This window comes from Boleophthalmus pectinirostris, unplaced genomic scaffold (genome assembly GCF_026225935.1).
Source record: "Boleophthalmus pectinirostris isolate CB_2022bp ecotype Guang Dong unplaced genomic scaffold, ASM2622593v1 HiC_scaffold_2, whole genome shotgun sequence".
Taxonomy (NCBI): Eukaryota; Metazoa; Chordata; class Actinopteri; order Gobiiformes; family Gobiidae; genus Boleophthalmus; species Boleophthalmus pectinirostris.
Genome location: NW_026571152.1, coordinates 14220273 through 14237101, shown reverse-complemented (window position 1 = coordinate 14237101; position 16829 = coordinate 14220273). Strand labels below are relative to the sequence as shown.

Here is a 16829-nt window from a genome sequence, read left to right as displayed (position 1 = left end):
AATCATTCTGAAATTATTCATTTTGGGTTTTTTTTGTTTCACAGTATATTTAACTGGTCCGTGCCATTCGTGTCGTGCCTGGCCTGTCTGGTGCTGTTTGTGGCCACCACTCTGCTCTACTTCTTCTCCCTCAGATACCTGGTGCTCATCTGGGGTAAGCCTGATTTTATGAAAATACATGTTTGAGAATATGATTACTCAGATGATCAAGTTATATTCTTTTTAAGTTAAAGTATTACTTGATGAGAACATATGAAAACTGCGTGCATGAAAAATACTACTCAGAATAGTACAGTGATACAGTAATGTCTTTGATCTAGAAGTTGCAAGTACATGCTTAAAATCTTCTCAATTACAGTAATGTGTAATTACTTTCCTCCACTGGCAACCTATAGGTCAAGATCTATAGCTTCAGATCTGAAGCTGTAATTCTAGTTAGGACTACCTAGCTGGAAAATTATCTTATTTTACTTACGTTATATTTTCTATGATGTTGCCAGCTCTTTTTGATTCCAGATTTAATGACATAGTACCCTAATTATAACATGGTTAATTTTTTATTTATTTTTGTCTTCATTTTGGATGTTTTTATTGGACTGAAAAACACAGAAAAACTTGCATCCTTACTCTAGGCGCACTTGAATTTCCACAAACCTGACAAGGGCCTCCTCCCGCTGGTTTCCATGCGATGTGTTCCTTTTTTTTCTGCTATCGTCTGTGGTGTCGTGGGTATTTTTTAAGTGGGGGTACGCAATTCATACAAAACTCAAAACACGTCATCAATGTGGACCCCCCCGCAAACAAACATAAAGGTGCCAGCCCATTAAAAATCAGTAATATTTGATGGGGTTTTTTTTACTCAAAATGATGCAGCATTTATAATCAACTACAGAACATAAATCATAGGCTACAACACATGTGCCCAGGACTAAACCAGGACTAAACCAGGACTAAACCAGGACTAAACCAGAACTAAACCAGAACTAATCTTGGACTTGAGAGTGAGAGAGAGACCCCCGAGCAGGATGTCCGCAAAGCGCGATCAGGTAATGGCTGCGCTTAGCCTTGTGGGGCGCGGAGATTTGCGGTCACCTGACTGTCTAAGCGGGGGCACCTCCAGACCCATCCTGATAGTCCTGGTTCAGTGCTGGTTAAGTTTTGGTTTAGACCTGATTTAGTCCTGGTTTGGTCCTGTTTTAGTCCTGGTTTAATCCTGTCTTAGTCCTGGTTCGGTCCTGGTTCAGTCCTGGTTCAGTGCTGGCTCAGTCCTCTTTAGTCCTGGTTTAGTCCTGGTTTAGTCCTGGTCCCCTTATGTCTCAGATCACTGTAGGACAATACTGGAGATATCATGAGCCTATGCAGGTTGTTTTCACCATTGTCGATAGCTCTGGTTTGACATTTAAGTTGTAGGCTATTTTGTATTTGTTATTTTTTTATATCTCACGTCGGGAGAAGCGAGTGGACGGCGTACTCCCGCGTCCCACGTCCACTACACCCCTGATTATCTTGATGCAGCTCTTCCAGAAAGTTCCACAGTGTCGCTTTAAAAGTAAATGAAACATGTCAGCTACCATAACTAGGGATGGGCATTCAATGAAATTTTCTTAATCGATCGTCGGAAGAATTAACGATCGATTATCGATTAATCATTAACGTTTTTATATTAAAATGATCATCATTATTATTACTATCTGCATTACTAATCTGCATAAATAAATTCAACTTTACGACATATAAACCGTAACGACTCTAGAGCCACATCAATCCGTTTTAGATTATAATTGTGTTTAATTCAGTTTTGCGCAACTCTCACAGAAACGAAACTTAAAACCGCATCGCTAATTTGCATAAACTCAGCGAAGATAAAACTACAGCTCTTGTGTCGCTGATGCGGTCAATTTCTGTTGGATTAAAAGACATGACTCAGTGGAATACAGGTTAGTGTGACCATATTTGCGTTTGTCAAAACCAGGACACCGTACGGGGGAGGGAGGTGGGGACTCGTCATCGACATTGCGCGACTCTCACCTGGTAAAGCTTTTTCCCACTGGACACAGAAACATATGTGCTGCTTTGTTCACTGTGCACATGGACTCACACTTGTCCCGAACGCAACGGAAAGCGTGGAATTTCTTGTATAAGTCATCGTTAAATACGCATTTGTGCTTCGGTACGCTGCAGACTGACCGACTGTTTGTGTTTGCTCGCTCCTTCTGAGTGCAGAGAGACACATGTACGGACCCCTGTTTGGTCACGCTACGCACAGCAACCTACATTCGATTTGTCGATTAAAATGAACGTAATCGATGAAATTCTTAATGATCAATTATCGATTAATCATGCCCATCCCTAACCATAACACTATTCTTACTCTAGCTGCATCTTCGGCCACTCTCCCCTTTAACCTCTCCAAACTCGTATCCACCACACATCGTAATAAACTCCACTTCTAATGAGACAGCCGCAGCTCAGAGTGGGCCTGCACAAACAAAGCCTTCCATGTTCACCACTATGTCCTTGGGCATCTGCTCCCCTGGTCCTCCCTCTCATTATCCACACCGCCGTACCCAGCGCGCTATAGCATCTCAGTGGTCAGAAACTCCTCCACATCCTCCAGCAAACAGACCGATGCCTACCGCCTCTCCTCAGCGCGCCGATCGATACCCAAACACATGCTATCAAACGCGCTCCTGTTAACCCCGGGTCTGCTGGGAGGAGGAGAGCCTTTCAAGCCCCCCGCCAGCGCATGGAGCTCCCTGGGTTGTGCGTGCGGAGGGGATGTGCGCTCGCTAGCAACGCTCCCAAAACGCTCAAAAGTAAATATAGAGAGATTGTCAGGGTGGAGGAGACAAAAGACAGAAAGTTTAGAGAGTGTATTCTGTGCTATACTTAGATCTGTCCTGACATCTTTAACTGCTAGAGTAGATGTGTTGGAATGTATATCTGAAAACGTGGAATACAGAACTAGTTTGTTTTAATCGGTTTGTAGTGGTCCAAAGTTACTCCTCATTTACTTTATGCATTCAGAGCATCCTAATTATTCATCGCAATGAGTTTATAAGTGTCACAGCAAAGCAAACAACAAATACCATGCTAAAGATGACAGCATTTTCTGATTTTTGGACAATAAAACACTTTTTAATTAGACACAAACAACATGCAGCACTCATTTTGACCCAATATATCTGTACTGGGACAAGAGACATTTTATTCAAATACATGGAAAAATTAAGCTGTATGTAGGTAGCTTTTCTACCACCTGCTTGTGTTCATGGAGATGTCTTTGTTTTGTCTATAATGTTTCACAGTATGGCATTAAACTATCTATGTACTAGTATGTTGAATTTCTTTAGTTACAGGTATTGCTAAAAATATCTTGAAAAACAGAGCAGGAAAACACAAACAGTTTTGAAAAAAGTTTTGGTGATGTGGTGTCAGACTAGAAAAGTTTCATGATACACGTTTGAATTAAGTCCACCACACAATACAGGAGAATTTGCCCGATTTTGGCTGCGATTTGCTTCTCCCCGAGTTCAGGGAGGCGTTACCCAACTTTGTGTCTTCGTGTGCGATTTTAAATCCGCTGTGCTCCTCATGTGACGCTGAGCTGCTCTGTCAGATCGTAACCACCAAACATTAGCAAAGCTAATAAAAGCCAATAAAACAGTGTCATGAGCAGACAGAGTGACAGACACAGAGGTCCAAGATACAAACGCAGGATATAGTGAAAATAATTATTACTCAGTCACCTCTCGCAAAGTTGTAAATTTAAAGTGCATCTCATCCGCATTATCCATAGAAATTGTCCTCAAATAATGACATCCTGTCCACAAAACTGCGCTATTAATCCAGTTTGAGGCATTTTTTGAAAGTAGAAAGGTGAGAGTAGTTCCTCATGTATGTCTGTTTACATCCACTCAGCGCTTGTTTCGGGCTGAAGCTGCAGATTAGCAGTAATGACTCTACTTCCTGTGTACTTTACCACCAATCATTTATGCTTTAAAAATCATGTATCTGACGTTTTGCACCACATTTCACAAAGAATAATAACACAGTTTTGACTTGTAGCTAAACTAGAAGTGCAATGCTCTGATCTATTGAACACTTAAGAGTCTCAAAGCAAGTCGTTTTACTGTAGACAGGAAACAGCAGACGCGAGGTGCGTTCACAACTTTATAGCCTGTGGTCTGCGGCCATATCCTGCTGAAGTGTTTGCAATCGGAGATTTTAAGCCTCATAAGATTCTCCTTGTGTATGTGGTGTGCACTTTTTGTTGCACATTTAAAAATCGTTTAAGACTAAAAAATCCTGTAGTGTGTGGTGGCCTTTACAACAAACAGTGCTGCTGATGGATAAACATTGTCAAATTGCTTGTTCTTGTTGTTGGGTCCTTGGGCAACACCCTTCTCTCACTTTGCCTGTATGTATGGTGAGCGTTAAACTTCACACTGATCACCAGAACTACTGCTACTACTATTACGAACAACAGTGAATATCATTATGTGTGTGTAACTATGAGGCTTGTGCTAGTATCTTGACATTGTGGAACCTTTGCTGTCCTCATCTGAATATTTGGGTTTAAAAATACTCTGCTTACTGGGACACCTTTATTTATTAATGCGTTCTTGTTTTCACAGGCGTTAACAAATTTACCAAGAAGCTGCGCAACCCATATACTATTGACAATAATGAAATACTGGATTTCCTCAAGAGGGTGCCTTCTGATGTTCAAAAGGTAAGGGTCCAATTTTACATACGGACGGGAAGAAGAGGGAATTCCCAGAAGGTGTCGGCATTATTTGCTGTAGCGCAATTCCCAAGTGTTGCGGAAACATATCCCCCGGCTTTGTTTGATTATTAATGGATTCACTGCTCTGGCCCAATTATACACGAGGTAGAATCCTAGCGACGGGGGGAGCTGCTTAGATCTTTCCGGTATAGCGTATTGCACCAGCCCGGTCTGTTATTAGCGTTTTGATGGAGGTTTGATGGAGAGCAGCTGTTTGGCGTGGATAGGTCACGTGACGCTTCGTGGGGAGGGGGGACGGCGAGTGTATAGCGAGTGTATAGTGACTGAAGCGGTGCGCCCCCGGTGGTCGTGCTGGGTGCCATATGTGATCAGATATTAGCCGCAGCGCATGTGTCGTTAGTATTTACATCACAACAACGCTGGAGCTGTCAGGGCAAAGCCAGGGTGGGCCGGCGAGCGGGAGAGGAGAGGAGGAAATGAAGTACCATGCATACACACTATTACACGCGCAGAATCTGACTCCAGGTGACTCCACGGGCAGCTGGGGTAGCAAAGACACTGTCACCTCAGACTGGGCCTCGTGTACACATCTATAACAAAAGATGTAACTCAAAACACACCAAGTCATATGGATAACAGACAAAGATACAGTCCTCTTGTGATGATTGTGCAGTTATAAATAATACAAAAGTTTAGCTGGTTTAAAACTTGAACCAAGGCATAACACTCTTTCTTGTTGTAAAGGTCCCATATTACAGAACTTTAAGTCATGTCGTAATGTTGTTACTTCCTCAAAAACATACCTGGAGTTGTGTTTTGTTTTATTCACACATGTTTGAGTAATCCTTTATTATTAATCTGTTTAAATCTCCTAAGCTCAGAATGCTCTTTTGCACCTTTCTGATGTCATGCAGTGGTAATATTCAAGTTATCAGCTGCACAACTCTAGGTATGTGTTTATGAGGAAACAACTTAAAAACAATGATAAGAAAATATGGTGATACGGGCCCTTTAGGAAAGTTCTAGGTCTTTTCCTCTTGAGTTCCTAGAGGTGTGATTGGCAAGCAGATAAAAAAAAATGTCAAAACAAACATGTATTCATAAAAAATACATATAATTAAGTGATTATTAAATTTTAGAATCACTTAACAACAACCGTAAAATACCAAATAATAGCCGGGTTTCAATTAAACGCCGAGTGCAGGTGTATATTTTGATAAATAGCCCCCAGTTCCAAATAAACGCAGAGAAGTCGTGCCTGCAACAACAGGATGCAGGACTGAGGCTCGCGTTGTCTCTAACATTCTCACTTTGCCTGCTCCCCACTTGCTAAAGAAATTTCTGCATGTTGCGGGAGTGTTTTAATCACGTTCTGTAATTCAGAAGCCGCTTTCAAATGTCGGCAAACTCCCTGCTCCATAGATATTTTGTTGTAATATTTCAGGAAGGAATTAATTGCCTGCCCCAAATTGCCACCTGGTCTCAAATAAATGCCTGGTCTGTTAAGTCACTGAAACAAATTAACGCCCCAGCTATTTGGTATTTTACGTATGAAGAGAATTGGTGATAAAGGGCAACCTTGTCTGTGTCTTTTATGCACTTGGACATTTACAAGTTTGACTTTTCAAATCAACTCTTACTTTAGTTTTACAGAGAATGGACTTCCAGATCATATTTCAAAGATACAAATGTTGATACAAATTAATCCTTTCACCTCAAATGTAACTTCTACTTTACATTCTTCCATGATAGAAACCAGCATTATCCTTGTGTACAGTACATTTATGAGACAGAGAAGGCAGAGTAGTCGGGGCAGTGGGAGTGCATCTGGGTGGTACCACAGCAAAGTAGCAGACTCAAAACCTTAATCTCCCAGGCGCCTCGAACGCACCGCACACAAGCCTGTCACCTCCGTGTTTATGGTGGGGCGGCCTTCATCTCCTCTTCCTCCTCCTCCTCCTCTGTAACCATCTCCGCTGCTCTGTGATGTGCCTCTGCCTGGACTGTTGCAGATTTGGCTGACTGAGCTGGCAAAACAAGGTGCCCAGAACATTTTTGATTCTCATCCTTTGTACGTCCTCCTTCCCAGTGGAATACCAGCGTTTGAGCTTTGAAAAGGATTCGCTTTCAAATTCCGAGGGAGACAATCGTTTTTTTAGGCCGATTTAAAAGACAAAGTACATCTTGAAAATAGCTCCAATCATGAAAACACAAACGGTCTAAAAATGGTCCCGAGCATGTTTCATTGGGCTGTGAAGAATCACCTGAGCATGTGATACACAGGGGAGCGTGGTGTGTTTGTGAGGGCTTAGAAGTGCGCTCAGATAGGTGCGCACAAACAGCACAAAGCACAGACTGACTCTTGTCTTTCTCACAAATGTGACTTGGCAATTAGAGGCAGAGCTCCTCCACAAGGCCCTCTGTCCCACACGCCACATCTGTCACTTCTGAGGACAGCCCATGTTCTGATGCACTCACTTTGTTCCCACGTCCCATCTCCCATTCTAATAATGCAGAGCAGCTAATTAGCATAGCGCACCTTTATCCCACACACTCACAGCACAGTGCAGCTCCGCGGGCTTCAAAAGGCACTCTCATATCCTCCCCTTCTGCCTCTCCTCATATGATCAGTGTTTGTGAATTACAGCTGCAACTTTACAGCGGAAAATACACAGTTTAATAATTTGTGAATGTCAAAGACGTGCAGTTTGCACTTTGTACACAAAGTCATGGGCATGAATAAATGCGTCTCATTTTACGATTGTTTCCTGAGGGATAAAAACTGTTGTGATGTTATATTTAGTGGAGGTTTTGCCTGAAGAAAAGCAGGAGGCACTAGGTCGCTGTGAGGAAAGTTGCTCTGTACCTGTGTGCGGTGAGGACAAACTTCAGTGAGTCTGTAGAGTTGTGCTTGTGCAGGTGGGCAGGTGCTGGCAGGTGCTGTCAGGCGGTCTCAGAGCCTGTTTCAACACTGATGTGGCAGAGGCGGGGGAGTGGAGGACCCTGGCTCTTTAGATCCTCCCCCGGTGTGATTAATCCCCTCTGCTCCACAGTTTAAAACATGATTCATTACAGGCCGGCCTGGCTCTCCGGGCTCTCCTCGCTCAGCGCTCACCTCTCCTCAGGGAGCCATTAGCGTGCGCTCTGCTGAGCTCCGGTTACCTGCTCTGACCAAACTGCTGTTTGTTTGTACAGGTGCAGTACAGCAGTCAGCGGGCGCCTGCGGGAGGGAGCCAGCCACAGAGGAGGAAGAAGTGAGGGGCTCCCCACACCAGCGCTCCCCTCTGCCCCCACGTCTGCCCCTCTCTCTTTACCTGCCCCTGTCCCTACGTCTGCTCCTGTCCCAGTGCCTACCACTGCCCCTGTGCCTACGCCTGCCACTGTCCCCACCCTGACCCCATGCCTGCCCCTGTCTGCTCTTGCGCTTGTGCCTGCCCCCCTGCTCCTGCCCCTGTCTCTGCTCCTGCCCCAGGACCCACCTGACAGGACGGCCCGCTGCCAGCCCACGCTGACCCTACCTCCACCCCCCACAGAGGGCCCGTCCCGCTGCTCTCTGACCCCCCTGACAGGGCCCTCTCTGGGCCTGCACAGCTGGCACATGGTGCTGTCAGTCACAGACCTGGAGGTAAAGAAAAGAGAAGCTTTAGAAATGAATCCACTAACCCTGCACCTCCAGGTTTAGTTTGACTAATGCAGTTCAAATGAAAAATGAAATGTTCTGAAGGTGAAATGACTGCACACTTCAGAAAAATATGGACAGATGTTCTACTCTCAGATCATGTGTATACTTGTATATATTACAAACTATTTTATAATTATGAAATAGTAATTATTTTACTATTAAAATGAGTGAACTGAATTTATTTCTATATTTGACGTGGCAAAAATTCTCTGCACATAAATGACACTTTAATAACCAGATGTTTCTTGTTGTATTTTGAACTCTCATGTTACTGTTGAGGATTATGTAGACATTCTGAATAAAGAGCGTGATCAGTCGAATCCTGGTTGTAGATGACTGCAAAGTGCACACAACCATCACACATGCACACACGCACACACACACACACATGCACACGCACACACACACACACACATATACTCAGACACATACTCAGACAGATCACTTCAAAGAGCCTCAATCTAATGCTTCACTGTCACAAACACAGCCCCAGACTCTGCTCCTCCTCCGCTCCTCATCCTCTGCTCTTCTTCATCAGATGTCCTCACCTGGGCTCTCTGATGCACTGCACTCTGCCCTTCCATAACCCTGTCAGGAGTGAATTTCAGACTATACACAACTAAACATATTGTAACAAATCTTGACTATATAACATGCAATTTCAATTTCAGAGCAGAAATCATTGAACACTTCTGTTGACAAAAGACAAGCCCTCTTTAAATGTGACATAAAGTGGAGTTGTGTGAAGTGAGGCTTGGACCCCAGCTCTGGGAGTGTGCTGGGGGTGAGGAGGGGGGTAGTCCCTCTCAGCAGTGGCTTGCTGCTGAAAGAGCATCCATCTGTGCTTTGTGAGGAGTTTGATTGGCTCACAGGGACCCACTGGAGCCCCGGGCTATCTCTTCTGACAGGCTGATAGAGACATCACTGCGCTCTCCCAGGAGCTGCCACCAGGGGTCCGTTTCAAAGTGAGAGGCTGTGGAGGTGACCCCGCGCTCCTGACGAGCAGATCCCACACACTGGCACAGACCCTCTGCATTCTTGGCTGTGCTGGGGCTCAGGGGGCGTGAGGGGGGCTTTTGGCGGTGCGGGTAGGGGAGGGAGGGGACCGGCAGTTCACCGGCAGGCCCAGATCAAGTGTCCCCAAACGGAGAAACCAATTAGGCAGCACTCCCTGGACTCCCCTCAAACATTTTAGAGAACAAAAGGGCCATTAAAACTTTCAGAGTATTACCTGTAAAAATGTCTCATTAAATTAAGAACATGTTAACGAAAGTAAAGTTATTTTTTATGTAAAATTTAAATAGTCATTATGAAGTCCAGGAGGAGCAGTTCAGTTCCCTGAGGTGAGAGGGGAGTGTGCAGTGGAGTGTCTGAGCAGTGAGGGAGTGACATGTCAGTGTCTTAAACAGGATGGAGGGTCTGAAAGAGAGAGTCGATGATTGGTGCATATTCCTGCACGTACACACACTCACTCACACATGCACACACACTTAAGTTGTTATTTATCGCAGTCCCATGGGAGTGCTGGCTCTCTGCACAGGGTGTCTGGGTGCATCTGCTCTTCATTGGGACAGTTGTTTTACACGTGGCTGATGCAGATTTGAGAGACACTTTGCGTGTGATCAGTGCAGCTCTGGTGCTTGTTGTGCTGTAGACAGTGATGTCTTCATCAGGCTGTCACAATCCGAGCCCCAGCGGCGGAGCCTCCCCAGAGCCTGTCACACGCCTTGTTTCCATGGCACTCCTTCAGGCAGCACCACAGGCAGTGTGTGCACGGACCGTACAACCTGTTCTCTCCTCCAGCGCTCCTCTGATGTGCAGCCCTGGAGCGGGCGGCTCATAGCACAACACAAGCACTGCTCTGTGTGAGAGGCTTCACGAGCCAGCGAGCCACACAAACAACTCCTCATTTTAATAAGGAACAACGCGGCTTCTCTGCAGTAATGTAGACATGAGTGGGCCTTCAGGTCCTCAGACCTCCCCAGAGAGCACAGTCACAGCAGAGTGAGAGTCAGAGTCACAGCAGAGGCAGTCAGAGCAGTCAGAGCAGTGTCAGAGTCAGAGCACATGAGAGAGCATTGGGAAAAACCATCAAAATGACCAGTGTCCACCTGCATTGTTCCTGTTGCTTGTAAGAGGAAGTTAGAAGGTCAGAGCTCTGCTTCAAACGAGAGAAGCATAGGTGGCTCCACCTCCAAACACCAGCCCTGCCTCCAATAAATCCAACCCTGAACTCCTCTGCACAAGGTCTTGCTAGTACTAAAAATATTATTACTATGTAATGAGCCCTGCTTGCTGATCTGACAACGTGAGTCTTCAGGAAGCCCAGATAAAACTTGTTCCTTATTGTTCCACAGTGATGCTTTCAATGTTCAGAATCTGACTAAAGAGGCTGCGTCCCTCTCAAAGCCTGTCCTCTCTGTACCACACAGGGCAGTACGTGTGTGTGGATGAAGTGGAGCTAATCAGAGCTGGCCGGGTGCTGGGCTGAAGGGGCAGAGGGATCACACCGAACAGCACATGCACACTCGCTAATAGGCCCCGTTTTCTGCCGCTACACCGTGCTAATAATTCATCTCCACCCGCAGAGCACAACGGTGTTAAGACGTGGCAATGGCCGTAGCTCTTTACAGCATCCAGAAAAGAGGAATTAAATCATTGGCCTTTAAAAGCATCTCTCTGAGGGGCCCGCACATTAATACATTCAACCCATTCACTTTAATATTATTCCGTGAGCATTAAAACGAAGACAACAGCTGGGATGGTGCCCAGTCTCAGGAGGACGGGAGGGTGAGGGGATGTGGAGCAGGTCTGAGCTTATCTGAGAGGCAGAGTGTGTGGAGGCTAGAGCACATCTATGGACGGAGATTTATCACATTGTGGGGACTGAAATACATATATACTCACTTTATGTGGACTTCATTCTTTACTTATGGGGAGAAAAATTAGGTTCCTATTAAGTAAATCCTTAATAGATCAATGACATGTTTTAAAGTTCAAATATGAGCTAAAATAGGTTAGGTCTGAATTTTGACAAAACATTTAAATGAGTGACTGCACAGCCAAAGCGCTCACTGAATACAGGATTTTAATTCCCAGCATGCCGTGTTCTTCACAGCACACTATGTAAACTTGACTCATACTTCCGAGTAAGCAACAGTGAATACCCAGCACACCACTGAGCCATTGGAGCTTTAGTTGAAGAAAATGTCATGCTTATTTAGTTGCTGAATAAATCAGTTTTCAGTTTAGTCAACAATATATTTTTTAATGTTAGCTTTAATAAATTGTGTTTAGTATATAATAGTATAGTAATAGTAATTGAGCATTTCATCGACATCACTGGCATGACGTGTTCTTGGGCCGTGAGTTTGTTTATGGTTTGATTTGGGACTATGTGCAATTTGACTCTAGTCTTCACTAGTCAGACAGGCGCCACCTAGTGCCTCTGCTCAATTTCATGTCTCTCCAGCGACTAGGCCAGGAATCAGAATATACTAGACGCTTTGTGAGAACGCAGACGTGCGAGTCCGGGCATAAGCCAATCAGGGAAGAGTCATACATTCTGTGTTGGCAACGATTCCCGAGATCAAGGATTTAAAGCCAGAACAAAGAGAATGTTTGGTGAATTTTATCAAAGGGAAAGACGTTATTGCCCTTCTTCCTACGGGATTTGGGAAGAGCTTAATATACCAGTTAGCCCCGTTAGCGGTGCATTACATACGTCATGACCAAATAGCAGCGATTATTTAAATAAAAAAAGTCCCCACCTACTATCGAGCGAACAAATCCTATTGCTACAAGGCAGTATCGATATTGTGGGCTGCTGTAGCAATATATCAGCAGGAGTATTTTTTGTATATTTTACTAAATTATTTTGTGACAGTGCTACAGTTTTGTTGCTTGTTCAGAGGAAGGAAACTCATTTATGCAACACGTTTGACATTTTCATTTCTCAGTTTTGATGATTAAAATGTGTAAACTGGTTTAAGATTTTTAGTGTCACAGCCATGATTTAGCCTTTATTTTTTACTTAACCATATCAAATTGATTTGAAATATATCATATCAAATCAAAAGTGCACTGTATTGAGATACATATTGTATTGTGGCCTATGTATCGACGTATGTATCGTATCGGCAACTTCTTAATAACAGCTAGCTCTAGTCTCCACTTGTTTCATTTATTGTGAAATGAAAAAGTTTATATTTTTCAACAACAATATTTACTTTTAGTCATAATGTCATTTTATTCACAGATTTAGTCTTTATGATTACTTTTTAGTCAGTAGGAATATGACATTGACAAAAATTACAATGAAAACATTTTATTCAATGGAATTCATGCAACAGGAAATGAATGTAAGTCAATGTAACGTCCCCGTGAAATCTAAAAAACCAGCATGTACGTGTGGATACGTGTGTGTTGCGGGGTCCTCGCTGAGATCCCCGGGTCTGTAGTTCCAGGTGCGCGCTGACAGTTGTGTTCAGATCAGAGGTCCTCTAACGTTGACACCGCTACAGGACAGCTCATGCCCCCCTCCAAACAATGTCACGGCAACCGACAGGGGCCACCCGCCGATCAAGCGCACCTGACCGCACTGCTCATGAGCTCCTCCACGCCCTCCTCTCCTCGACGCAAAACGGACGACTCCCCTTGGCCTTGAAACCATCCCCGCGAAAATAAACGTTAGCATGTGAGCGTTTAGCGTTCCATCAGCGCGCCACGGTTAGCGCGCGGGAAACAATGCTAGCAATAATCGCGCCGCATATTTCATTCTAATTAACCGTGATATAACGCAACGCGAGTGAGGTCTCCGGGGGGAAGAGGGAGCTATTCTGTTTGATGAATCTGCTGAAGCCGGGCTGGTCGCGGCGCACACCCCGCCCCTCGGGAATCAGGTATCATTAAGATATGAGGAGATCTGCTTTTTGTCTGCTGAAAGGAGGGAGAGAAGCACCTTCGAATGGCTCAACGTGAGTGTTCCATATTAATAGGCCCTCATCAAGGACACAATTAGAACACCTCTGTCTGACACGTTCTATAGCCCGGGAATGAATATGGATAGGCCCAGTGGCGGAATAACAAAGCGCGGGATGAGGAACGCGAAGTGGCGATTGGGAGATGATGTATTTTGATGTGTGTGCATTTAAAAGAAGCTGGAGACCGCTAGCGTACAGTTGTTAGCCTGATTTAGAATTCACGGCCCAGGGCAAGTTGTATATTTATCCGCATTAGCATACGTGTGGCCGTATAAACCCACAAATGTAGCGCATGTGATGAAAGATAATAAAGGCGATGTGTTAATCCAGCAAACATGTTTGTGTGGCTTTAAAGGGGGAACACTCTGAAGTTTAGATCAAGGTCACATCGCAGAATTGGAATTTTGAAAAAAAAAATGTGAGAAAAGACGACACTTTTCAGATTAAAGGTAAAATAGACGGTCGGTTACAGAATCAAAGTCTGAATTTTTAGGAACATTTTGAAACATTTGGTGAGAACTTCATTTGTTGTTTTTTCTGAACTGCAATCCAAGAATTTTAAGCATGTTGGATGGTAACAAAACGTAACATATTTTTGATCAATATTACTGAAAATTCTGACAAAAAAGTTAAATACATTCAATTTCAATAAGATTTTATTCAACACTTATTCCACATCAAAGCCAATCACAACCTTCTACTTTTCCCACTCTACTCACCTTTAAGCGCTTTCTCTATTCTCCTTCCTGCTCTTTTAGCTTCAGTTGTCCCCAGTTTCATTTCCATCACAGCAGCAGCAGAACTATGAGCCTCCTCAGCCTCTCCATTTTCTCTTCTCCACCACCATCATGCATTTACAAGGGATCCGCCGCCTATTCTGACATCCCCTCGTTACAACATGCCTCTATTTACACGTGCCGGTTTTCTGACACTTTTTGGTATCGCTATTCTGACATGTCATATGTGTGTTTAGGGCTGCAAGAGTGTCACTGTCATTATTTGTTTAGGCTATATGGTGTTCTCCGCAGATCGCCTACGTGACAAATTGAATGAAGCACAAACGGTCCATGCAGCCTCCGTTTTAGATTAGATATTTTCCCAAAGGCTGGCCTATGCTTTTTTTTTTTTTTTTTTTGTAAAAATGCATCACTGTTTCCCACGGCGATCAGGATATTTTCCCGCTGTCTGATATCCTATGTGGTTGAAGTATTCTCTGTAGAGATGTGCGGATTGCGGTTACAACCGCGGTATCCGCGGTTAATCCGCGGGTCGGGCGGATGACGTGACGAAAAATTATATTTTAATTAAATTCGGGCGGGGGGGTGGCGGTTTAACTACTAAAAAAAAAAAAAGTTATTGTTAGTATTGTTACCTACATCTGAAAAGACGAGTGTCATTGTCTATGCTTGTAGTATGAAGTGTACGTCATATCCTTAATTAGCCCATTTGACCTCGTTTTTATGTTCTGAAGGTTAAGGTTGTGTCAGGTTATTGATGCCTAAGGTTTACGAGGCACATATTATATGCAGTTTATTTTATTATTTCTAATTTATTTCAGTTGTTTGCCAACACGTAAGTGGCTATAGGGCCATATTTATTTAGTTATGCATATTTTTTCTTGCCTATTTCAATTGGAATATAAAGAGGGCATTGCCTGCTTTCAATAAAGGTTCATCTGGATGAGATGATCTGTCTATTTTGTTTCGATATCAGTTATATTTTAAAACACGCAGACATTATAGCGTAGACTGCCACTCGGGGTATTTAAAACTTAAAGAAAGACCGATGGAGTGAGGCTATGACTTTGAAATAACATCGGGCAATGGCAGAATGTTCAGAATGTAACAACATCCAACACGAAGGCAAGAAGGTTCAAAAATAGCCTAGTCGGAAAACGTTGTCAATTAATTAGCTGCGCAGGAAAACCAGGTAAGTTTGGGGTTGTTACGGACAATTAAGAATGTGAACACACACGCTGAGCGAATTTTGGAATGAATGAGCTATAGAGTTTGCATTTTTATCGAGTCTCCTTAGTTTGTTTGCTGTATGATTGTTCTAAAATCAATCGGCGGATGGCGGGCGGGTGCGGTTTTGAAAACCTTCGGTGCAAAATGGACAGAGGGCGGATGATGAGTTTTGTGTCGCGGTTGATGAAAAAATAGCCCATCCGCGCATCTCTAATTCTCTGATCAAGCATCTTATGATATATGGGAGCTCAAAGTATAATAGGCAATCACATTAATATTATTCATATCGGAAAAGTGGAATGTCGTAAAGTGGGGCTACTCTGACCATGAACAAAAAAATGTTGAAGCAGTGGGACACTTGAAAAATAATATTTATATCGCTACTCCGACAATTAGACGTCTATGTCTAAATAGAGGCATGACGGAATAGCAGCATGTAACCCATTTACATTTGGAGTTTGATGTTTTTCTTAAAAAGCATCATCTTGAGATTTACTTCATTGCACCAAAGTTGATCAAATCAAAAACCTTTAAAAAAAGGTGCACGAAGTTTCCTGGTTGAGCGTACACCACCTGCTTGACCCCGAGAAGGAATTGTTTTATCTCGAATGTTCCACAGTATGTCATAATAAAATATCTATCTCCATGGAGACAAGCAGATAATGTCAACAAGGCCAAGTTACATGCCAGATCTGTGGAGAAGCTGAATGCGTCAACTCAGGTTCTTTTTAAGACAATACAGTAGGCAATGTACACTACAAATTTCTCTGATCCGGACAAGATTTATAAACTTATATCAGGTTATTCATCTTGTTTTCAGATTTATTATCTACTTACTATACCAGAGACTGCTTCATTCTAGTCTAGACCTAGTTTATTTTTAACCTGATTCATCAGCTGGTTTCACTTCGTGGAAACCGCCTGACCTCACAGCATTAAGATTCGTTTGCTCGACAGTAGGCGGGCACTTTTTTAATTTAAACAATTGTTGCTATTTGGTCGTGACATTTGTAATGCACCAAATCCCATAAGAAGAAGGGCGATAATGTCTTTCCCCTTGATAAAATTCACCAAACATTCTCTTTGTTCCAACTTTAAATTCTCGATCTCGGGAATCATTGCCAACACAGAATGTATGTCTTCATCTACATCCATCTCGACCTCTTTGTTTACTGTTGTGCTGTAACACAAAAAGGGACCCAGACAGGCGCTTGAGTTTGGCTTCACAGCTCTTCACTGATTGGCCAGTGCATGGTCTATAACTTCCGGGGTTCTTGCAAACCGTCTAGTATATTCCGATTCCTGACCTGGAGAGTCGCTGGAGGGAAATTAAACTGAGCGGAGGCACTAGATGGAGCCAGCCTGGCTAGTTTATTTTAAGATAACTTGTGGAGTAAAATGATCTTGCTGCATGAACAGATAATTTCACTACTTTTAAGTCACTTTCT

General features: G+C 43.5%; 1 protein-coding gene across 2 annotated transcripts in view; it reads left to right on the top strand.

The window, feature by feature from the left end:
• mctp2a (multiple C2 domains, transmembrane 2a) overlaps window positions 1–8074 on the top strand; it is an 85753-nt gene extending 77679 nt beyond the window's left edge. For both annotated transcript variants that reach the window (XM_055155756.1, XM_020934696.2), the window contains exons 21-23: window positions 45–154; window positions 4638–4735; window positions 7946–8074. In XM_055155756.1, coding sequence (XP_055011731.1) covers window positions 45–154; window positions 4638–4735; window positions 7946–8008 — 271 coding nt within the window. In that variant the 3' untranslated portion in view covers window positions 8009–8074. The remainder of the gene's footprint in view (window positions 1–44; window positions 155–4637; window positions 4736–7945) is intronic.
• The last annotated feature ends 8755 nt before the right edge of the window (window positions 8075–16829 follow it).